This window comes from Drosophila montana, unplaced genomic scaffold (assembly GCF_035044405.1).
Source record: "Drosophila montana isolate Dmon_TW-CO22-7 unplaced genomic scaffold, ASM3504440v1 contig_3200_1, whole genome shotgun sequence".
Lineage (NCBI taxonomy): Eukaryota > Metazoa > Arthropoda > Insecta > Diptera > Drosophilidae > Drosophila > Drosophila montana.
The window spans coordinates 8292646-8312541 of NW_026998080.1; the positions used below are offsets into that span (position 1 = coordinate 8292646).

A 19896-nucleotide genomic window follows, 5' to 3' on the forward strand; every position below is an offset into this window, starting at 1 on the left:
GTTTTTGCCTATCGCACATCTCTGAGCAACATGCATGAGCAATGCGGAAAAAGTGACGCCTAATTGCATTCCATTTCAACAATTGGAAAAAGCATGTGGAAAAATTAAATAATGGCCGATGCTGATAATTTAAACAACTTGTCGAATGGCGAACTACGTGCACAGATGTTGGCACAGGGATTACCAAATATACCAATCACAGGAAGCGGCCGCATTGGTAAGCTCTATGACAGCTCTGAGGCACGTCGCGACATGTCGCCAGACCTTGCAGCCACCTGAGATTAAGAAAAATTATTTCTCTCACTTAATAACGCAGGATATAACTTAGCCGACGGCTCCCATGCTTGCATTCCACGCATTCCGAAGGAAACGTAGGTATCATGCGCAATGGAGCTGTCGAAGGCACCAAACTCACGGAAACTGCAGCCATGTCGCACGTGGTTTATGGGTAAGCACAAAAAACATTCTTTTACCCAATATCTCTAATTAACTCTACCTTCAGCTGGTTTCGCCAATCTGCATTTAGTTTGGCCCATAAATCTGTACATATTACGTATTCGCAACCTACCTAAGTTGTACCTGAGAAAAAACGCTGTAAGTTATAGCTTAAACTGTTAATGAAAATAACTTACTGATTGATTTATTCAATAGGCACACACATTGGATTCCAAATCCGCTCTGTTCTCCGCCAGACGTTCTTCACATAGTAGCCCTTCTCACTGCTTGCCTGCAGCTGTGCTCATATTGATGATTCCGTTGGGAATGCATTTTTGCAGCTATTGCAGTCGATTAGCTACTCAAAGCAGCAGCATAAAACAAGCATTAATCATGAACAAGTGGCTCAAGATGGATTCAAACATCATACTCCACCGCTTCTCACCTGCATAGGGCGCGCCGTACATGGAAAACCCCGATATCGAGCGTATGAAAGTGTTTGCTGCGGACTACATGGATCGCCACGATTAGTGGCGGCATTGCTAGCACCGTCGGTCACGTCCACAGCCTTAGATGGACATGGAAAATTGGAACAAAGGCGTAAATCAGCTTGGTAACAATTCGTTTGTAAAATTTAATAGCTATTGCCAGCCATTTCTATAATTTGGGTTATGGCATACTTTTAGGCAGGTCCATTAAAGCAGTGCAATAATATGCAGCGTCAAATCGTTGCATACTTTTGTGGTGCGCGGAAAAGTCCAGCCGTATATTTTTGCTGAATACTTTAGGGCATAACTATTAATTGTCACATTTAAAATAATTCCATAATACATAAACAGGATATATGTGAACTTCCAAACAAGTATATGTTATGCATAAAAATGTTCTTTGTAATGAGAAATCAATGATAAATATAAATTTACGGCTTTTGCCCGATGTCTATGAAACTTCAGGTTATTTGGGACGCATAATCATTGCATACTTATGTGCGGGGTATTTCAATCGCAGAGCACACGCAAACCAAAACCTTCATAGCTCATAAACCACAAGGACGATTTGGATGCCCTTTGGCCGGTTGATAGCCTTTGTCCTTACAAATAGACTGGCACAGGACTTGTCAAGATACGAATGGATACGGCTGAGATATAAGCTATTTTTCTTAATAAAATAGTTTCCCTTTTCTCAGCTGTTTGAAGGACATTCGTCCTTTTTGTTATATGTTTTTAATTTGGAGAATGAGGACTATCTTCTGGCTAAAAATCATCCTGATAGTCCTCGTAGTTTTCGAAATATGGTCAGTTTTCTTAAAAGGACATTCTATTTATGGCCATAACTCGGCCAAATCCTTAAGGACATCGGAAGGATATACTTTTCTGAACTCTAAGGGACCAGATCTATCGATTGGCATTCAAGGATTTCCAGGATTCGACCAAAAATTTTTCCTCAATTTCTGTAAGGGGGTTAGTCAGAAAATCAAAAAATTCCGGACTAACTTGGCCATTTGAAGGACTATCGGGATGTCCTTTGGCCAGTAGATAGTCCTTGTTCTACCATTTACGAATATACAACTCAATGGACGATAGTCCTTCAAACAGCTGAGTAAAAAGGACTTCTTTGTAAACATAAAATAGGCTATAACTCGGTTATATCCTTACGTATCCTGACGAGTCCTTTGTCAAAAAAATTGTACTGACCAGGGCTACCAACTGGCCAAATTGCATCAAGATCGTCCTTGTAGTTTCGGCGATAATAAGGATTTTGTGAAATTTGGCCATATCCGTGCCGCCCGCGAGGGAAAAATGACCAAGTCCCGGATTCTTAGATGACCCCCCTATCTTTTGATGCAGATCGATGCGCTTGGTCCTCACGATCCTAACGCACCATGACCTTTGAAAATCCGCAAGGATATGGCCGAGAAATAAGCATTTAAAAATCATTTTTATATTGGGTCGGCCAAAAAAATCATTGCATACCCAAAAGGGGCGCCTAAAATTTTGCATCCGTAGCCGTTCGCTAGCTGCCGAGATTTCTTAAATTCTGCTGAAATACCAGGCGAACAGAAATCACCAGAAGGTCGAATACAAATTTTAAATGGCTGAAATTTGTATTGCATACCCGAAAGGGGTACGCTCGGCGGGGTTTGGGTCGCGGGATTCGTACTAACATTGACTAAATTACCAGGCAAACAGAAATTCCCAGCAGGTGGACAAAATCTTCGAATGCAAAATTTTATTGGGGGCGCAAAATTTTAGGCGCCCCTTTTGGGTATGCAATGATTTTTTTGGCCGACCCAATATAAAAATGATTTTTAAATGCTTATTTCTCGGCCATATCCTTGCGGATTTTCAAAGGTCATGGTGCGTTAGGATCGTGAGGACCAAGCGCATCGATCTGCATCAAAAGATAGGGGGGTCATCTAAGAATCCGGGACTTGGTCATTTTTCCCTCGCGGGCGGCACGGATATGGCCAAATTTCACAAAATCCTTATTATCGCCGAAACTACAAGGACGATCTTGATGCAATTTGGCCAGTTGGTAGCCCTGGTCAGTACAATTTTTTTGACAAAGGACTCGTCAGGATACGTAAGGATATAACCGAGTTATAGCCTATTTTATGTTTACAAAGAAGTCCTTTTTACTCAGCTGTTTGAAGGACTATCGTCCATTGAGTTGTATATTCGTAAATGGTAGAACAAGGACTATCTACTGGCCAAAGGACATCCCGATAGTCCTTCAAATGGCCAAGTTAGTCCGGAATTTTTTGATTTTCTGACTAACCCCCTTACAGAAATTGAGGAAAAATTTTTGGTCGAATCCTGGAAATCCTTGAATGCCAATCGATAGATCTGGTCCCTTAGAGTTCAGAAAAGTATATCCTTCCGATGTCCTTAAGGATTTGGCCGAGTTATGGCCATAAATAGAATGTCCTTTTAAGAAAACTGACCATATTTCGAAAACTACGAGGACTATCAGGATGCTTTTTAGCCAGAAGATAGTCCTCATTCTCCAAATTAAAAACATATAACAAAAAGGACGAATGTCCTTCAAACAGCTGAGAAAAAGGACACTATTTTATTAAGAAAAATAGCTTATATCTCAGCCGTATCCATGCGTATCTTGACAAGTCCTGTGCCAGTCTATTTGTAAGGACAAAGGCTATCAACCGGCCAAAGGACATCAAAATCGTCCTTGTGGTTTATGAGCTATGAAGGTTTTGGTTTGCGTGTGCTCTTCGATTGAAATACCCCGCACAGAAGTATGCAATGATTAGGCGTCCCAAATAACCTGAAGTTTCATAGACAACGGGCAAAAGCCGATAGCTTTTTATTTATTATTGGTTTCTCATTACAAAAAACATTTTTATACATAACATATACTTGTTTGGAAGTTCACATATATATCCTGTTTATGTATTATGGAATTATTTTAAATTTGACAATTAATAGTTATGCCCTAAAGTATTCAGCAAAAAATATACGGCTGGACTTTTCCGCGCACCACAAAAGTATGCAACGATTTGACGCTGCATATTATTGCACTGCTTTAATGGACCTGCCTAAAAGTATGCCATAACCCAAATTATAGAAATGGCTGGCAATAGCTATTAAATTTTACAAACGAATTGTTACCAAGCTGATTTACGCCTTTGTTCCAATTTTCCATGTCCATCTAAGGCTGTGGACGTGACCGACGGTGCTAGCAATGCCGCCACTAATCGTGGCGATCCATGTAGTCCGCAGCACACACTTCCATACGCTCGATATCGGGGTTTTCCATGTTCGGAGCGCCCTATGCAGGTGAGAAGCGGTGGAGTAGGCTGTTTGAATCCATCTTGAGCCACTTGTTCATGATTAATGCTTGTTTTATGCTGCTGCTTTGAGTAGCTAATCGACTGCAATAGCTGCAAAAATGCATTCCCAACGGAATCATCAATATGAGCACAGCTGCAGGCAAGCAGTGAGAAGGGCTACTATGTGAAGAACGTCTGGCGGAGAACAGAGCGGATTTGGAATCCAATGTGTGTGCCTATTGAATAAATCAATCAGTAAGTTATTTTCATTAACAGTTTAAGCTATAACTTACAGCGTTTTTTCTCAGGTACAACTTAGGTAGGTTTGCGCTAAGCAAAATTATTATAATATATACAGGTTTGTGGCCCAATCAAAATGCAGATAGGCGAAACCAGCTGAAGGTAGAGTTAATTACAGATATTGGGTAAAAGAATGTTTTTTTTGCTTACCCATAAACCACGTGCGACATGGCTGCAGCTTGCGTGAATTTAGTGCCTTCGACAGCTCCATTAAGCATGATGCCTAGGTTTCCTGCGGAATTTGTGGACTGCAAGCATGGGAGCCGTCGGCTATGTTATATCCTGCGTTGTTAAGTGCGAGAAATATTACATTATTTGCGTTTTCTACGACCTAATATGTCGATTTTAATAGAAGTATTGTAAAGCACACAAAATTGAGAGTTACTCAACACTGAGAACAGACAGTGCTGCCAGACCTGTAGTCAATGTAATGATATTGTTTTCAAATTTCAAAAGAACTGATTAATGCTGCGCAAAAATATAAATTACTATAAAATTTAAATAAAGTTATTAAAAGGAATAATTTTACTTTTTGTAGCAAAACCAAGCAAACAGTGGATCCATTTTGTACGAATTCGTGCAAATTCATCGATAATTTTTGTTATCGCACATCGCTAAGCAACATCGCACCGCGCAAAAAAGGGACGCGCAACCGCTTTCAATTTCAACGATTTGTGAAAAGCGTGTGGAAAACAGAAATAATGGCCGACGCTGATAAATTAGACAGTTTGTCCAATGCCGAGCTGCGTGCACAGATGTTGGCACAGGGATTACCGAATATACCAGTCACAGACAGCAGTCGCAAAGTTTTAGTAAAACGTTTGCGTGCCTCACTTGGCGGCAACGCCAACTTGCCGGCAGCCACTGCTAGCCCTAAGAAGACCAGCACACGCCGCGATACCTTGCAGCCGGCTGTTGCTGCCGCACAGGTGGATAAACCAGATGGCACCCAGGCCGCAACCAAGGCACGCCGCACCATCGCCTATACGCCCAGCGACACCAAAGAGGCCGAACGTCGTCGCCAGCCGGTGAACAAGCCGGAAACTGTGCCGGAGGCGGTTGCAGTAGCCAAACCAGTTGCAGCTGTAGCAACCAAGGCCGCACCCATACAGTCACGTCGCATCTCCAACTCGGAGCGCCGTGAACAGATACCCGAGCGGGTTATTCGAAAGCCCGAAACCATTGCAGAGGAGCCAACAGTGCCGAAGAAGCGCAACAATGAGAACACATTGATGGTCAATTCATTGATAATACTGGAGTCGGATGAGGAGGAGGACGAGCAACTGGCTCAGGCTGCTCGGAATGCTGAGGATCAGTACACTCACAACAAACAACAGGCCGCCCAGCAGCTCAAGCTGAGTGCCACCACAATTAATACTCATGATTATGTACCCAAGCCGCTGTATCCTAGCCTGCAGCCTACGCAGGAGCAGCAACGTCCCAGGCAGATCTATGAACATGCACCCAGTACCAGTCAGCCGCGCACTACACTGGGCAGCAGCAGCCTCGACTACCGTGTTGCAACTGGACGTTACAGCAGCTACGCTAGCCCGCTTGCTCAAGGCTATATAACTGGAGCCTCAAGAGCTGCTGCTGCTGTTGCAACCGCTGCTCCGCTCGGAGCCGCCGGCTTTCGACGCTCGCCACCGCGCACCTTCAGCAATGAATTCAGCGATGATACCGCGGAAGAGGAAGAGGACTCCACACAGGGCGTTCGTTTCGAGAGCGATTTTGCTCGCAATTTGGCCCGCCTTCGTGCCGAGCGGATTGGGGATCGCAGCAGCTCCTACAGAAGCACCGTGGCTGGCGGCAGCATTACGGGCGGTCGTCGCTCCCTACGCCCAGAGCACAATTCTTCGTCCGCAGCCTTTATGCGCTTGTGGCAGAGCCTTGATCACAAATACAAGCTCACATCCAAGCTGTTCGTATTGATTGTTGGGCTGCTGCTGTATGGCGTCTATCGCTTCTTTTACTAGAGATTAAGATTTCTCGGCTGTGCCATAGCGAACAAAATTATTTACTTGAATTTGTCAGCACTTTATAAAACTTTAGTTCAGTCTCATTGATTTCCCATATTTTTTCTGTTAAATAGCCACAAATTGTTTCAATTAATGTATGTGTACTCTATATATATATATGTATGTGTGTGCGCTAATAACATTTGGCTGCAACATGTTTCAACTACAATCAGTTCATGTAATGCTGTTAGGCACTGTGTGTATGTTTTACATGTACCAATAAAAATAAAACGGAAAAACGCTGTAACTTAAATATTATAAAGATTTGTCAATGTCTGTAACTAGCCAAAGATATGCAATGCATTTGTGTGTCCAACGAGGACCAACCACATGGGGCAGCGGCCGCCGCAGCCGCTAATGATAGAAAAGTATTTGGAATGCGTGTACAACACTTGTCGGCATCGCTGTGACCAAATGCAGGCGCACACTCGCACACACACACACTCGCCGCTGTACACCTGAGCAAGTGCTTGGGCAGATGCCATTGCAGTTGCCGCTGCCGGCACACATTGAAACACGCAAAGAAATCTTTGTTTCTTTTTTTTTTGTTGCGATAAGAATTAATAAGAATTTTACAAGGCAGCCTGGTTCAGGGGGTGGGGTGTTTGGTGGCATCTTTGGGGCGGGTAATTTTATTAACTGGAAATCGCACTTGCGCGTAAATTTTCTTAAGGAAATTTTTACCTTATTTAGCTGCAACCGGATCTCCATGCACATGCAATAAGTTATGAAAATTGCAAACAACTAACGCGGCCAGACGGAGACGTAGGATGTAGCCGTCGTAGACCAACCGCCTGTCGCCGATGATGAATTCCACAAATACACGAGCGACATCCAGTTGGCTCGCTAGCTGGCTGGCTGGCTAGCTTGATGTCTGGTTGTCTGGCGGAGCGGCAGATTCCTTGAAAACAAAGCCAATGCCTAAGCAATATATGTATATATACATATATATCGTGCGGCTAATAAATGCGACGCTAGTTGCTCTTAATGAAATTAACTTCCAGGAATTACCTACATGGCTGCCCCTGCCCCTGCCCCTCCCGCCTGCTCGAAGCTAACCAGCTAAACAATGGCAGCAGCTGCAGCTGCAGTCGGGAACGTCGACGGTTTATGCATTTGCCAGCCATTGGCCATGGAAATTAAATGGAAGCCTGCAAAAAAGGTTTCACGCGATGACTTCACACCATTTGCTCCACGCCAATAATAGAGACGTAGTCGGACGTAGCTGCTGCTCGAACTGCTGCTGCTGCTGCTGCTGCACCCACCAGTAATGCCGCTCAAGTGTGACATTCATGGAAAACAGAGTGGAATATGATTTTATGGCCTGTCGTTGGTCAGAAATGTCAACGGCTGGACCAACGCCTTTTGTCTGCGTCACGTACCATGCAAAACTGAAGCTGGCAAGCGTTGAGACCGGAGTTGAACTTGAAGCTGCATGGAGGCAGTTTCTCCGGGCTCAGGTCTCAGCTCTCGGCAATGACTTCCTCGTTGGGCCAATTAAAGTTGTTGTCGCCGCTGCAGAAATCATTTGTAATGCAACGTTTGGAATAATTCACGCGCAAATTGCTCCACTCGCAAAAATATAGCAACATTCCACAGCAAATTTTACGATTATGCGTTTCGACAGCCAACAACAACAACAACAGCGAGCGAAAACCACGATGGCGACAAATGCCAGCGCCTGCAACTGGCAACTGGCAACTGGCAACTGCAACATTCGTAGGCGCACATCAAATCAAATCAAATTGTTTGCAACGGCGGCCATTGCACCCGGCTTGAGGCCAGACGAGAGCAAGCCAGTACATGCCCCATGTGGCAATGCGCCTTGAGCCATGTTGTACGTTTAAGTTGGTGCAACCAACATTCGCCGTGTGTTGTGCTCCAAATCGATAAATCAGCCAGCTAATTGTTCAGCTCGCCAGCGCCGCCAACTCTTGACGAAATGTGAGAATTGAGCCTGCAATCGATTTGAACTCTGTCTTTTAAATGCACACCAATCCACCCCCCCACTGCCGCCCCCGAAAATGTGGATGCTATGTGGCAAAGGAATCGCATCATATGAGAAACCCGATCACACACACACATTTTAAACTATTTATGTTAGCTAGTTTCAATAATTTACGAACTTACAGCTAAAGTAGGAATTATTTATTTTAAATGTAAAAATTAAGTAGTTGCCAGCATAAGCATAAAATAATTATAGATTTTTCATAAACATGTCAAAGCACACGAAAATTATGAACAGAAGCTGATTATAATCACTGGGACCAAAGGGAAAATAGGGTATATTGGTTCTGCTTGTTAGTCAATATAAAGGCTATGAAATTTCGATCTAGTTATAACTCGCACTATTTAAGACTTTTCTTAAAAGACGGAAAGCTTGTATACATTTTGTTGAGCTGTTATTATACTGTCTATAAGGTATCTTGTAGTCGGGAAATCTTCAGCTGGCAAGAAAATATCAGAAAGTTGTCACGCATTTGAATAAAAACTGTTAAGACTTTTGTAAATTATGGCTTCAAAACACAAATAAATTCGGGATTCACATCAATTCAGATTGGTGTAGAAGTTAAAATCAAAATATGCCTTAAATTTGCAAAAACTAACGCAAAATTTCTATGAATACATGCATATAATATTTTACTCAATTTCTTTGTAAATGTTCAAGGCGTTCTTTTATTTTTAGAGCGTTATTTGAATTCGGAAACAAAAGCAGCTGCTAAAAGTATTTTTGGCATATGTTTATCAATTCTATAGCTAAGAAGCTATAAAACTGCAATCTATTTAAATAAGACTTGCGGCCATATGTATATACATATATTAAAAAAAATTAGTTACAAGTAATCAACATAATTAATCGTATTGGATGCCATTTCTGTATGCAAAAGGTCCAAGCTTAAGTGGACAAGGCAATGAGACAGAAGACAGAAGAGTTTGAGTTTAAACAATTTAATTCTATAAATAATGACAGGCTGCCTAAAAACAGACACAACTCGACAGTTTTGGCTGCCCACTGCTGCAGGTATTGGCACACACACACACGCACACACACACACACGCACACACAGTCGGGAGTCAAATATTTGAAAATGAGCATGCGAACTGCGCTGACTACTCGTTGTCAACTTGTGGTCCACAGCGGCCAATCAGTGTCAGCTGGAAGTGTCTCTTTTAGGGGCCTAAGTGATGAGCTAATCAAGTGGCCGCTGGCTGAGGCTGACCCGGGCTCGCGATCCGAGCGCCGAGCTCCGAGCTCCGAGAGCCCCAAATCACATCTTGTGTCTATTTTAATAACATTATTTATGTGCTGCTATTTCGATTTTTTCTTTTTGTACCTACCTCATTTTATAGGAATCAGAAAGACAAGCGTTTGGGTTAGAGCGAGAGACGATTTTGTATACTTATTGTAATTTGAAATTTTTGGTGTTTTAGGTGTCAATCGCATTAGACGGAAATCAGTTTTGTTTTATTGTACAAATTTATCGCATCGCAGTCTTATTGGGTTTTTTGTTTTCTATTTTCTCTGTATTTTTGTTTTTCTGTTGATTTTTTGTTTTCCTCCTGCTCGTTGTCTTAGCTCTCAATAATGTGCTTGTTTATGTGTTTCTGTTGCCGTAAATGAGCTTTTGGCTGTCGCCGTGCGTTGATTTTATGTTAAATTAAACATTTTAAGCGACGCTTTTAAATTGCCTACGAGATAATTTGTGAGCCGTGTGTGGTCCGTGTGCGTGTGTGTGTGTGTGTGTGTAAGGGCATCAAATAAATTATAAACTAATTTAAATTAAATCGAATGGCGCTGGTAATGTGAGCTGCAGCAGCGCGTTCGTTGCCTAAGTCTTTTGTTTGGCTTGCACTTTGCCTGCCGCACAGCCCAGCGACATTTTTCACGCATTATATGGAATTTCATAATTAATTTTTATGTCTCGCCCAATCGCAATTAGGCAGCAACAGCGGACTGCGAACGTGCAACAAATTGCTGATGGGGCCTGCTGCATGTGCTGCATATGCGGTCGGTCCACATGCAAACGAAATCAAGTCATGCCTATAATCGGATTTGTTGCTCCTCGTATATTAACTTGTCACAATTTCTATGTGTTGAACATAAACACAATTTGCGCTTAATCCGGGCCAGAGAGCGAGTCTGCCGCGGCTGCCACAGCCTGCTGCATGCCGCATGCCGCATGCCGCATGCAGCATCAGCTCAGCCACTGTCACTTGTCGCTATCAATTATGACATTTTGTTGCTGTTTTGTCACTTGTGCCACTGGCTGTGGCACATCCGCACATCCGCAAGGCCGCTGACAGCGTCTGTTTGGGGCACAGCTTTTGATGTGGCTACGCGCTGGCCGCTAAGCTAAGCGTTGGCCGATTGAATTACTTCAACCGCAATCGCTGCCCATATCAGAGCCGGGCAAATCAATCAAAGCCAAGTGCGCTGCCAATTGTCGGTTTTACACAATTGAAATGAGCAACAGTGCCATACACACACATCTGTTGCCGCGCAGCGCACACATGGCGCATGAGTAATTTGGCCCCGTTTTGCGGTTATCGCAATTATTGCGAATGACGCCCGGCATCAGGAAACGTGTGGCATATGCGCTTATGTGCCGCTTATAAATAACCGCCAGATTAATAACAATAAAGCTGAGTGCGCTTAAACAAATTGCAACTACTTTTAGAATTATTTATGACAAAATTGCCCAGACCAATATCGATCGCCGGCTGGCGTGGCCCCACTGTGCAGCTGTGCGCCACGTTCGAATCTAGATTGTAAATCCAATGCACATGCACCCACGAGTGGCTTTGGCTTATGGCATATGGATTCGGACACAGATTCGGACAGTTGCGTTTTTTTTTTCTCCTCCTGCTCATTTAACGTCCGGCGGCGGGGCTGCTGCCGCTGCTTGCCACGGGGGTGTGGCTGTGGCTGGCCGCAAATTAGGCGCGAAAATATGCAGCAAAGTGAGACAAACAAGCGAGCCGCTAAAATGCTCGAAAAAAAAAAAAATGGGAAAATACTAAACGAAACGAAAAAAAATAAACAACTTGCCGCTGGTCAGCTAATGGTGTTAAAATTTTGTGCCAGCGATTGCATCTATGGCTATACAAATTGCAGCGACTGCACAAAATCGACAACAGCACTTGAGCAACATGGCAGTAGCAACAACAGCAACAACAGCAACATGAGCAACAGCAACAACAGGGGCAGCAACGCAGTTGTTGGCTCGTTTTGTCAACACGGCGAATGCTTAGCCGCGTTTTCCCAGGGGACACTTAACGCGGCTGCTTAACGTCTAAATCTGTCGTCAAGACGCGCTCAAAAGGCTAAAATGTTTGCGTTAACCAGCGACGCAGATGGAGCTGCTGGAGCTGCTGGAGCTGCTCGAGGTGACGCGCGCTGACGGCGCAAGAGGATTTGCTGCGGCGGCAGGGAATGAAAGGGGGGTTGGTGGCGAGGTATTGCTGCATCGCCCAGACGAAACGCGCCAAGTGGCCAGCAGAAGGCACCAGCAGCAACAATTTGTATGCAACTTTATTTTTCGTTGTCGTCGTTCAAGTTGACCAGTTGAGATTTCCTTTTACCCCAGCAGTTGGTTGCTGTTGTTTGGCTTGCAAGCCAGGCTGGCCTGTTGCCTTGTCTTTGCCTGAAGTGCGTTGAACGAGTTAAAGTCAAAGCTGCAGCAAAATTTATGAACCGTCCCAGTTCGGCCATGGCCATGGACAAATAAGAAGCCCGACAACGGCCAACGAACGCGTGTAAACATTCTCCAAGTACACAAGGCATCAGGCATCAGGCAGCAGGCAGCGGGCAACTTGCAACTTGCAACAGGCGGCAGCGAGAGGGGCAACGCCACGTCTCTAAATGCTGCCACGGAATTTATATGCAACATAATCAGCATAAATGCCGCCATGCGCCATCAAAATGTTGCGACGCAACGCGACGCGCTCTGCTCTGCGGTCAGCGGCAACATTTGCCAACGCTTGGGTGGGTGCCATTGGCAACTGGCAACAGGCAACTGGCAACTGGCCGAGTGTCTTGTTGGTGTCCTCTCTTTTGGTCGCCTTGGCTAATTTAAGCAATTTGCAAATTGAGAAATTGCAAATAATTTACAATTTAGCCAAGTTATTCGAAATACTCGCAAGTGTTAAGTGCTACACATAAAATGTTGCCCTAATGATGAAAAGTGAATTTCGCCATAAAATTTGGACAGCTAGCCAGTTAACATTTCCTTTATAATATTTGCAATAATAAATAAAATTGCATTAATATATAAATGTGTATTTGAGCGCTTAATATAATGGCGTCCCTTTGTTAGTCCCTATGGGAATTGCCTTTCTACTCGATTCTCAAGAATTTAAATAATGTCTCATTGCTTTTGATATTGACTGTCATTGCTCTTGCCCTTTTGAATCTCTTTGTGAAACAGATCACTTTCTTATTCGCTCTCATTTGCTATCTTTATTTTCCTCTTACTTTTGCTGTCCTCGACGTTCTCCCAAGTTCCTCACTCTCTTTCTCATATTACCTTTCTTTTTATCTTACTGACTTACTTGCAAACGACACATTTGGAAAGACAGAGCGAGAGAGAAAGAGCATCTGTCCTAAACATCGCCTTTCTATGTGATTTTCATGAATTCAAATAAATCTCAAAATTTAGTTTTTTTTTAATGATTTGTATACAGTTAATTTTTTGTTGTTTTAGAAATATAAGAAGACTGACTAACTCTCTTTTTCTCTCTGCTACACCTCAGATCTCCAACAGGGCCAAATGCCTGCGTTGCTGGGAAACAATAAAACTCTCGAAAACAACAAATAAACTAACAATATAGTAAAAAAATACTGTTAGCAACAAGGTTTGTGAGCGGTGCAAGCGAATTGAAACTCGATAGGGAAAAAGTTGCTAACACCACAACAAAAGGCTACAAGAAAGCTCAGTGGTTTGATTTTGCGCTCCACTGCCGCCCACTTTCTTTTCATTTTGTTTGAAGCGGAAATTCGAATAGTCAAATGCGAAATGCGACGACAACTATGCCCCGCAATGCAGCTATGCAGCTAACAAAACGCAACTCAAATCACTGAGTTTGCGGTTTGCCCCTCGGGCAGTAAGGGTGAAAGGCAGCAGCCAGCAGCCAGCAGCAGGCAGCCAAATGAGACAGCAACGAGTTAATTAAGTTTGCAGTGAAAACTGTCTTAAATTACACACACTGGCAGCAGCAGCAGCAGGCAGCAGCAGCAGGCAGCAGGCAGCTAAAATCGGAGCCCAACTCAGGGAGTCCGTGCGTTTTCGTAAGGGACTGACATACTGAGCCGCAATTGTGCCAACTTCTGTGACAGTTGCCCAAAACAAATTGCTGCCATTTAATGCGCCCCAAAAAGAAGCAAAAAAACATTAAAAAAACATAAAGAACGAAACGTAAACAATGTGTGGCAGCTGAGCTGGCGAGACCAGGGGCCCTGAGCCCGCGTCTCCTGGCTATGACAAATTCCTCGAAGTTGTTACCATATAAATTTCTGCATTTTTCGCTTTGCTTTTATTTGAGTAGCCACACACACACACACAAACAGACACACACACGCACACTGCAACTGTAACTGAGTCATGGCCCAAAACTTATTGATCGCTTTTGGGTAGCATCATCATCATCATCATCACGAGCAGAGCATCATCATCGCCGTCAGCTGCAACTTTCGGCTGTCTTTCGGCGCGGACTGGTAATTAGGCACATTACATGTGCTTGGGCGCTTCAGAAATGTCTGCGATTTTGGCTTACCAAGTCGGCAACTGAGGCGGCTTTTATGTAAATGAGTTTCGTTTTTGCTTCGATTTTGTTTTATTTTGGTTTTTGTTTTTTGCAACTGTGTTCTTTATTAAGACAAATGACAGTCACGCCCAGCTCTAAGCGCAAAGTAAACACTTGCCAAATGACCATAATTATGAGGCCCGAGTATGCACAGACGAGCGAGGCGGCGTCCCGAGTTGAAATTTATGAATACGTACTCGGGTGGACGAATATTTCGGTTGGAACTTCAACACGCGGTTTGAGCTTAGAATAAATTATTAATAATCCACGATAATAACAGACAATTAATTTTTAACGCTGATTTGTGCGAGTTTCATGCCTCGCAAAATACGCAAAAAATAAAAGAACAACAACAACAACAACAACAACTGAAAAAGAAACCTGAATATCAATTTAGCGCATTTAAAGAGCTGGCACAGCCGCTGCTCGGGCTGCGGCTGTGGTGACAGCATCTCGGACTCTTTGGGGTCTTGGTCAACGGCACTGGCTCTTAATGCATGCAATGGTATTGCAGCGCCAACACGTCGTATGTCATTTAGCTCGAGTCCAGTTTCTGAATGAGCGACAACAACAGCAACAGCAACAACAACAGCAACAGCAACTGAAAGGAAGGAAAATATGCAAAGAGCATTCTACATTTAACATTTCACATTTGGTATTTTGGAGTTGGAGCTGGAGTTGGAGCTGAAGTGCCAAGTGCAGTCTTATCGTACTTATTTATGCATATGCTGGCGAGCTGGCTTCGCACATGACCAAAAATAATAATAATAAAATCTCTGCGCCGAAAAGAAAAGATGCAATGCATAAAACAAAAGACTTTGGACACGAACTTGTTTGCGCGGCATGTGTAGGGCATGGGTGCAGTCGGCTCAGCGCAAAAGTAGCACACGCAAAATGCAAAATACACACAAACACACACACCAACACACACACACACGTGGAGCAACGCTGGCGATGCATCACCCAGTGCCAAGGCAGGCACGCTTATCAGTAACCTACACTTAAAGTTAATGCATGCCCGGCAGGACCAACCAAGAGTTGCGCAGGCGCAAACATCGGCGATCGTCGCCGTCGTGCGGGCTCCTCTCTGCCTGCTGTTGTTGTTGTTGTTATTGTTGTTGTTATCAATGCGGCTGAAGCCTTTTAGCAACGCCGACGCAGCAGCAGCAGCCGCCGCGTCTTCAGGTCTTTGCCGTCAAAAGGCAGGCAAAATAAAATCGAAAATGAATGCGACTGCAGATAAGCAGCGAACGCATTTTGAAATGACACACGGACAGTTGACAATCGCGCGGACAGAAACGAGAGAGAGAGAGAGAGACAGCGGCAGGGAGATGGGCATAGAGAGAGAACGAGAGAGAGAGGAAGAGAAAGGTAAAGAGGCTGGAATCTAAAAAAAAACATTTTAATTTTGAGCTATTTTTTCTGTCTAAGAGTACGAAATAATATACAATATTTAACTTGTAAGCCTCATGGTAAATCCGCCTGGTAAATATCCCTTTAGCTTTGATAGCCTTGCGAAAACTTGGGCGATTTTTTGTGAGCAAAGTCATCGTTAAGCTTTTGTGACCTATATCTTATTTTCCTAGCTCCTGGATCTCATGTGGTTAAATTAAAACAAATATATGCCTAAATAATAATATTATTTATCCATATATATGTATGATTAATATTTTTATGATTTTCTTAATTAACAATATTTTTATATCAGGTAGGTTTACAGAGACTTAAGATTAAAATACTTTATTTATCCCCCCTGATTGATCTTCAAAATAAAATAATTTTCGGAAATACCAGCGATACTTATGATGGTATCAAAAATAGCATAAGACAGCAGATGAAAATGCAGTATTTATGAGCGTGGCTCGGGTCAGCAATAAGGCTGCCGGGCAAGAGATCTGCTGCAGACAACAACAATTACATTCCAGCTTCATGAGGACGACTTGGTCCAAACTTGAATGCAAATCGATGGGGCAATAAAACTATTAAGCCATTAGTAAGCCAAACACGAGTACAATGCCAAAAACAAACACGTGCAGAGTTGCCAGCAACAGCAGCAACATTTAAGGCAGGGCAACAGCTACAACAGCAACAAGCAATTAATGCAAATGTGCAGCCGGCAGCCAAATCGAGGCAAAAGGCAAGCAGGCAGGCAGAAGCAAAGCCACATCGACATCGACATCGAGATCGCGCAGCCAGACAGCGAGACATAGCAATGCCAGGCAGTTCAACAGTCTGCTAATGTTGCACTGCCAGCTGCAAGTTGCCCTGGCAACTGCCAACTAGCAACTAGCAACATTGTCTGCACAGCAGCAGCGGCAGCAGCAGCAGCAGCGGGACTGACAATACATGTGCGAGGTGCAAACTAATTGAAATCATTACACTAGTAAAAATGTTAATTCAATTAAAATGCGCGCAACACAGCAACAGCAGCAGCAGCAGCAGCAATTGCAACTGACCCACAAGTGCCTGTTGCTGTTGCAGCATCCACAGCAACAGCAACAGCAACAACAACAACTGCAATATAGACTAAAAGAGATATCATCGCAACATACTGTGGCCGCCTCTTTCACAGCACAGCCGCAACAGCAACATCAGCAACATGTTGTTAGGTCAGGCAACATGAGCAACTCTAGGCCACAGCCAGGACAACAGCAACAGCAGCAGCAACAACAAATGAAGTCTGTGTGCATGCAAATGCTGCTGTGGCATGCCTCACTGTGTGAGTGTCTGTTGTGGGTTTTATTTTGGGGGCTGCTGCTGCTGCAGCCAAGGGCGCCAATGTGTTTGAATGTGCATTGCATTTCCGGTTCGACAAGTAGCACCATAATAAATGTTCCAACAACCAACTTGGCCAAGTTGAAGTTGGTAAATGCTGCTGCCCGCTGCCAATAAAAGGCAATAAGTTAATTTCACACACAAGCACACACACACAACAACAGCAACTCTCAACTAGCAACTGCAACTTGCAACTTGCCACTTGGCAGTTGTACAGCGGCTTTCTAAGGCCAACAGTTTTATGGTCGCGCTTGTGTGTGTGTGTGTGTGTGTGTGCGTGTTGCCATAAATGAAATGCAAGTCCATAAGCAGGCAACACACTATCGGCCCGGCCAACAACTGTCGTTTGGAGGTGTGAAAATGTTTGCCCATATTAGGGCACACGTTAACACATTCAATATTATTATTATTATTAATGTGCATTTGCATTTTTATGGCCCAAAATAAAACAGGGCATAAAATAAAATAAGAAACCCAAAATCTTGTCAATTTGTTCAGCAGCCATTGAGCAACGGAAGCTGTGCGGATAAGATACACAGAGGGTGAGACACAGAGATGGAGATGGAGGAGGAGGGGAAGGGGTAGGGGAAGGGGAAGGGAGAGGGGGATGAGAGTCGCAAGTGGCAGGCACAGGAAGCTGCCGCCACATATACATATTCCATCAAGAATCACATCGTAAATGCAGCCATTAACGATAAACAAATTCTACGAGCTGATCAGGCAGCAGCATATAGAAGATGGGCATATCCCGGGCCATAAAATGACATATAAAAAAACACTTAAAATATTTTCAATGAGCGATTTTAATGGCAGAGCCGAACCTTTTTTGGTGGTCCACCCATTCGCTGGGAATGTCTCCCCCTCTCCCCCTCCCCCCTTTAGTCGCTCATCTCAGCGCGCTAATGCAAATGACGCAAACTGCGCACAAAATACTGGTGTCGATATAACAATAAAACGCCCCATGCAACGCCCTGAATGTTTTTGGGGCTGCCGCTGCCAATGCCGCTGATGTGGCTGCAACATTTGGCTGGTAGCTGCGGCTGCGGCTGCGTCTGCGGCAAGTCGGATTAAATGAATGCCAGAGCCGCGCGAATGAGCAAAACAAAACAAAACTGCCAAAAAGACAAAAACGCCAGCCAGCCAGCAAAAGAGGAAACTGATCTGACAGATCTGATTGTAAGCATGCAACAAAAATGTGCAACAACAACAACAACAACGACAGCAGCAGCAACAGCAGCCGCATCAAAACCCCAAACCAATGCGCCCCATCAAAGGCCGTGCCCAGGCACCGCTGCAGCCACAGCAGCTACCTCTGTCTCTGCCACAGTCGCTGCCTGCAGCTCTGCCCCATGCCCCTGCTAACCTCGCAGCCTGCCCAGATTCTTGTGCTCATCCTCTCATCTTTAGGCGCGTCGTGGGCTTGCGCCGCTTAAGCTTGTGCAATTTAGTGATCAATCATAGCGGGAGCAGCGAGCGGCCCGCACAACGCAGAACGCAGAATTCAATTTTAGTGCGAATGGCAGTTTGTTGTTGTTCCTGTTGTTGTTGTTGTTATTGTTGCTGTTGTACAGCAGCGCATCAGGCGTTTGTGAGGCGGCTGCTGCTGGCATTGGCTTCCACATGCGACGAGAAGGTGGAAGCCATAAATCTTGGCAACATGAGAAATGACTTTAGCATTCGAAATGATGAGCTGCCGCAAAACGCTAAGCAGCTAAAATGCAACAACTGTATGCGACTATATAAATATAGTATATAAATAAATACGCATGGTATATTCATAAGCAAATAAACACTGTGTATACATATCTAAAGATATTGTTGCATGAATCTATTCCAGGAAATAGTTGCTTTAGAAAACAGATTTTTGCTTTGTATAAAGAATATTATGAATGTAAGAATCGAACAATCGATATTTCTTTAAGCTCTGACGTTTGTGGTACTATTATGTATATATCGATTAATATGTCGATCATATTCATGTATCGATACCATGCACCTATCAATATCATATATCGATATCGATCTGATATTTTGCTTGATATCTTTGTGCACAAAGAGCTATGTTTCTTATAAGCATTTATTAATCGATTAATCGATCGTTACACATATTAGTATCGATAATGTATACTTTTATCTATCAGCTAACTACCAAAAATACTAACAATGACAAAAAATGCTTAGAATAAGACTTTGACTATACTGTTGCTTAACTTGTATAAAACACTTTTGAATTGATTAATCGATCAGGCTGAATAATCGCTATCCGATTGATAAAGCTTTTTCGATAAAAGTGTCTCTTGGTATTCTCTTTGCATTATAAATTATGAAGCATTTCAGTTCATGGAGTTCATTGAGTCACCGCTGGACCACGAGTTTGAACGAATCGCCATACGTAGTCGTATACGTAATACGTTAACGGTTACGTTATGGGCATACGCAACTGGTCAATCGGCGCACAGGTCATTGTAGCTGTACACCCCCCGCTGCGAATTAATCGTTTTTAGTGCCGGGGCAAGCCGCTCACTTGCCGCCCCGGTCTCCCATGGCTGATTAATATTTTTATTTTTTTTATTTATTTTTTTTTCTTTTTCGCCAAGTTGTTGCCAGTTGCGAGTCTTTGCTGCGGTCTTTGGTGCGCCTTGTCTTGTTAGCATATCTCGCCTCGCATGCACTCTTTGCATATTTCGTTTGTTTGTTATCGCTGGTTGTTGTTGTTGTTGCTGGTTGTTTTTGGTTGTTGTTGTTGTTGTTGCTGGCTGCTGCCTGCCTGCTGTG

The 19896-nt window shown here is 43.7% G+C and overlaps 2 protein-coding genes and 1 long non-coding RNA gene across 6 annotated transcripts; 2 read left to right on the plus strand and 1 right to left on the minus strand.

The window, feature by feature from the left end:
- The first annotated feature begins 35 nt into the window (after positions 1–35).
- LOC135431773 (uncharacterized) lies at positions 36–1196 on the plus strand. 4 transcript variants are annotated; one of them, XM_064687084.1, is made up of 5 exons: positions 36–217; positions 309–336; positions 377–448; positions 503–594; positions 652–1196. In XM_064687084.1, exons 3-5 carry the CDS (start codon positions 388–390, stop codon positions 886–888), a joined length of 390 nt encoding a protein of 129 aa, XP_064543154.1. In that variant the 5' UTR covers positions 36–217; positions 309–336; positions 377–387; the 3' UTR covers positions 889–1196. The 4 variants fall into 4 exon arrangements, with proteins under 4 accessions (XP_064543154.1, XP_064543156.1, XP_064543152.1 ...); XM_064687086.1 differs by having other exon boundaries at positions 317–336; XM_064687082.1 differs by having other exon boundaries at positions 309–448.
- Positions 1197–4286: 3090 nt separating this feature from the next.
- LOC135431957 (uncharacterized) lies at positions 4287–4953 on the minus strand. Its single transcript, XR_010436869.1, has 3 exons — positions 4676–4953; positions 4519–4621; positions 4287–4461 (listed from the first exon to the last, which is right to left on the minus strand). It is a non-coding gene; the product is annotated as an uncharacterized LOC135431957 (long non-coding RNA).
- Positions 4954–5094: 141 nt separating this feature from the next.
- Positions 5095–6796, plus strand: Ote (Otefin). The gene has a single exon (XM_064687386.1). The coding sequence runs from the start codon at positions 5227–5229 to the stop codon at positions 6499–6501; it is 1275 nt and encodes a 424-aa protein (XP_064543456.1). The 5' UTR covers positions 5095–5226; the 3' UTR covers positions 6502–6796.
- Positions 6797–19896: the final 13100 nt, after the last annotated feature.

What these genes read in the sequence shown, in the direction of transcription:
- LOC135431773 (XM_064687082.1), top strand. Translation starts at nt 388, where the DNA reads ATGGAGCTGTCGAAGGCACCAAACTCACGGAAACTGCAGCCATGTCGC. An exon ending in ATGTCGCACGTGGTTTATGG is followed by an intron (nt 449 to 502) that starts GTAAGCACAAAA and finishes CTCTACCTTCAG; the next exon opens with CTGGTTTCGCCAATCTGCAT. An exon ending in TGTACCTGAGAAAAAACGCT is followed by an intron (nt 595 to 651) that starts GTAAGTTATAGC and finishes TTTATTCAATAG; the next exon opens with GCACACACATTGGATTCCAA.
- Ote (XM_064687386.1), top strand. Translation starts at nt 5,227, where the DNA reads ATGGCCGACGCTGATAAATTAGACAGTTTGTCCAATGCCGAGCTGCGT.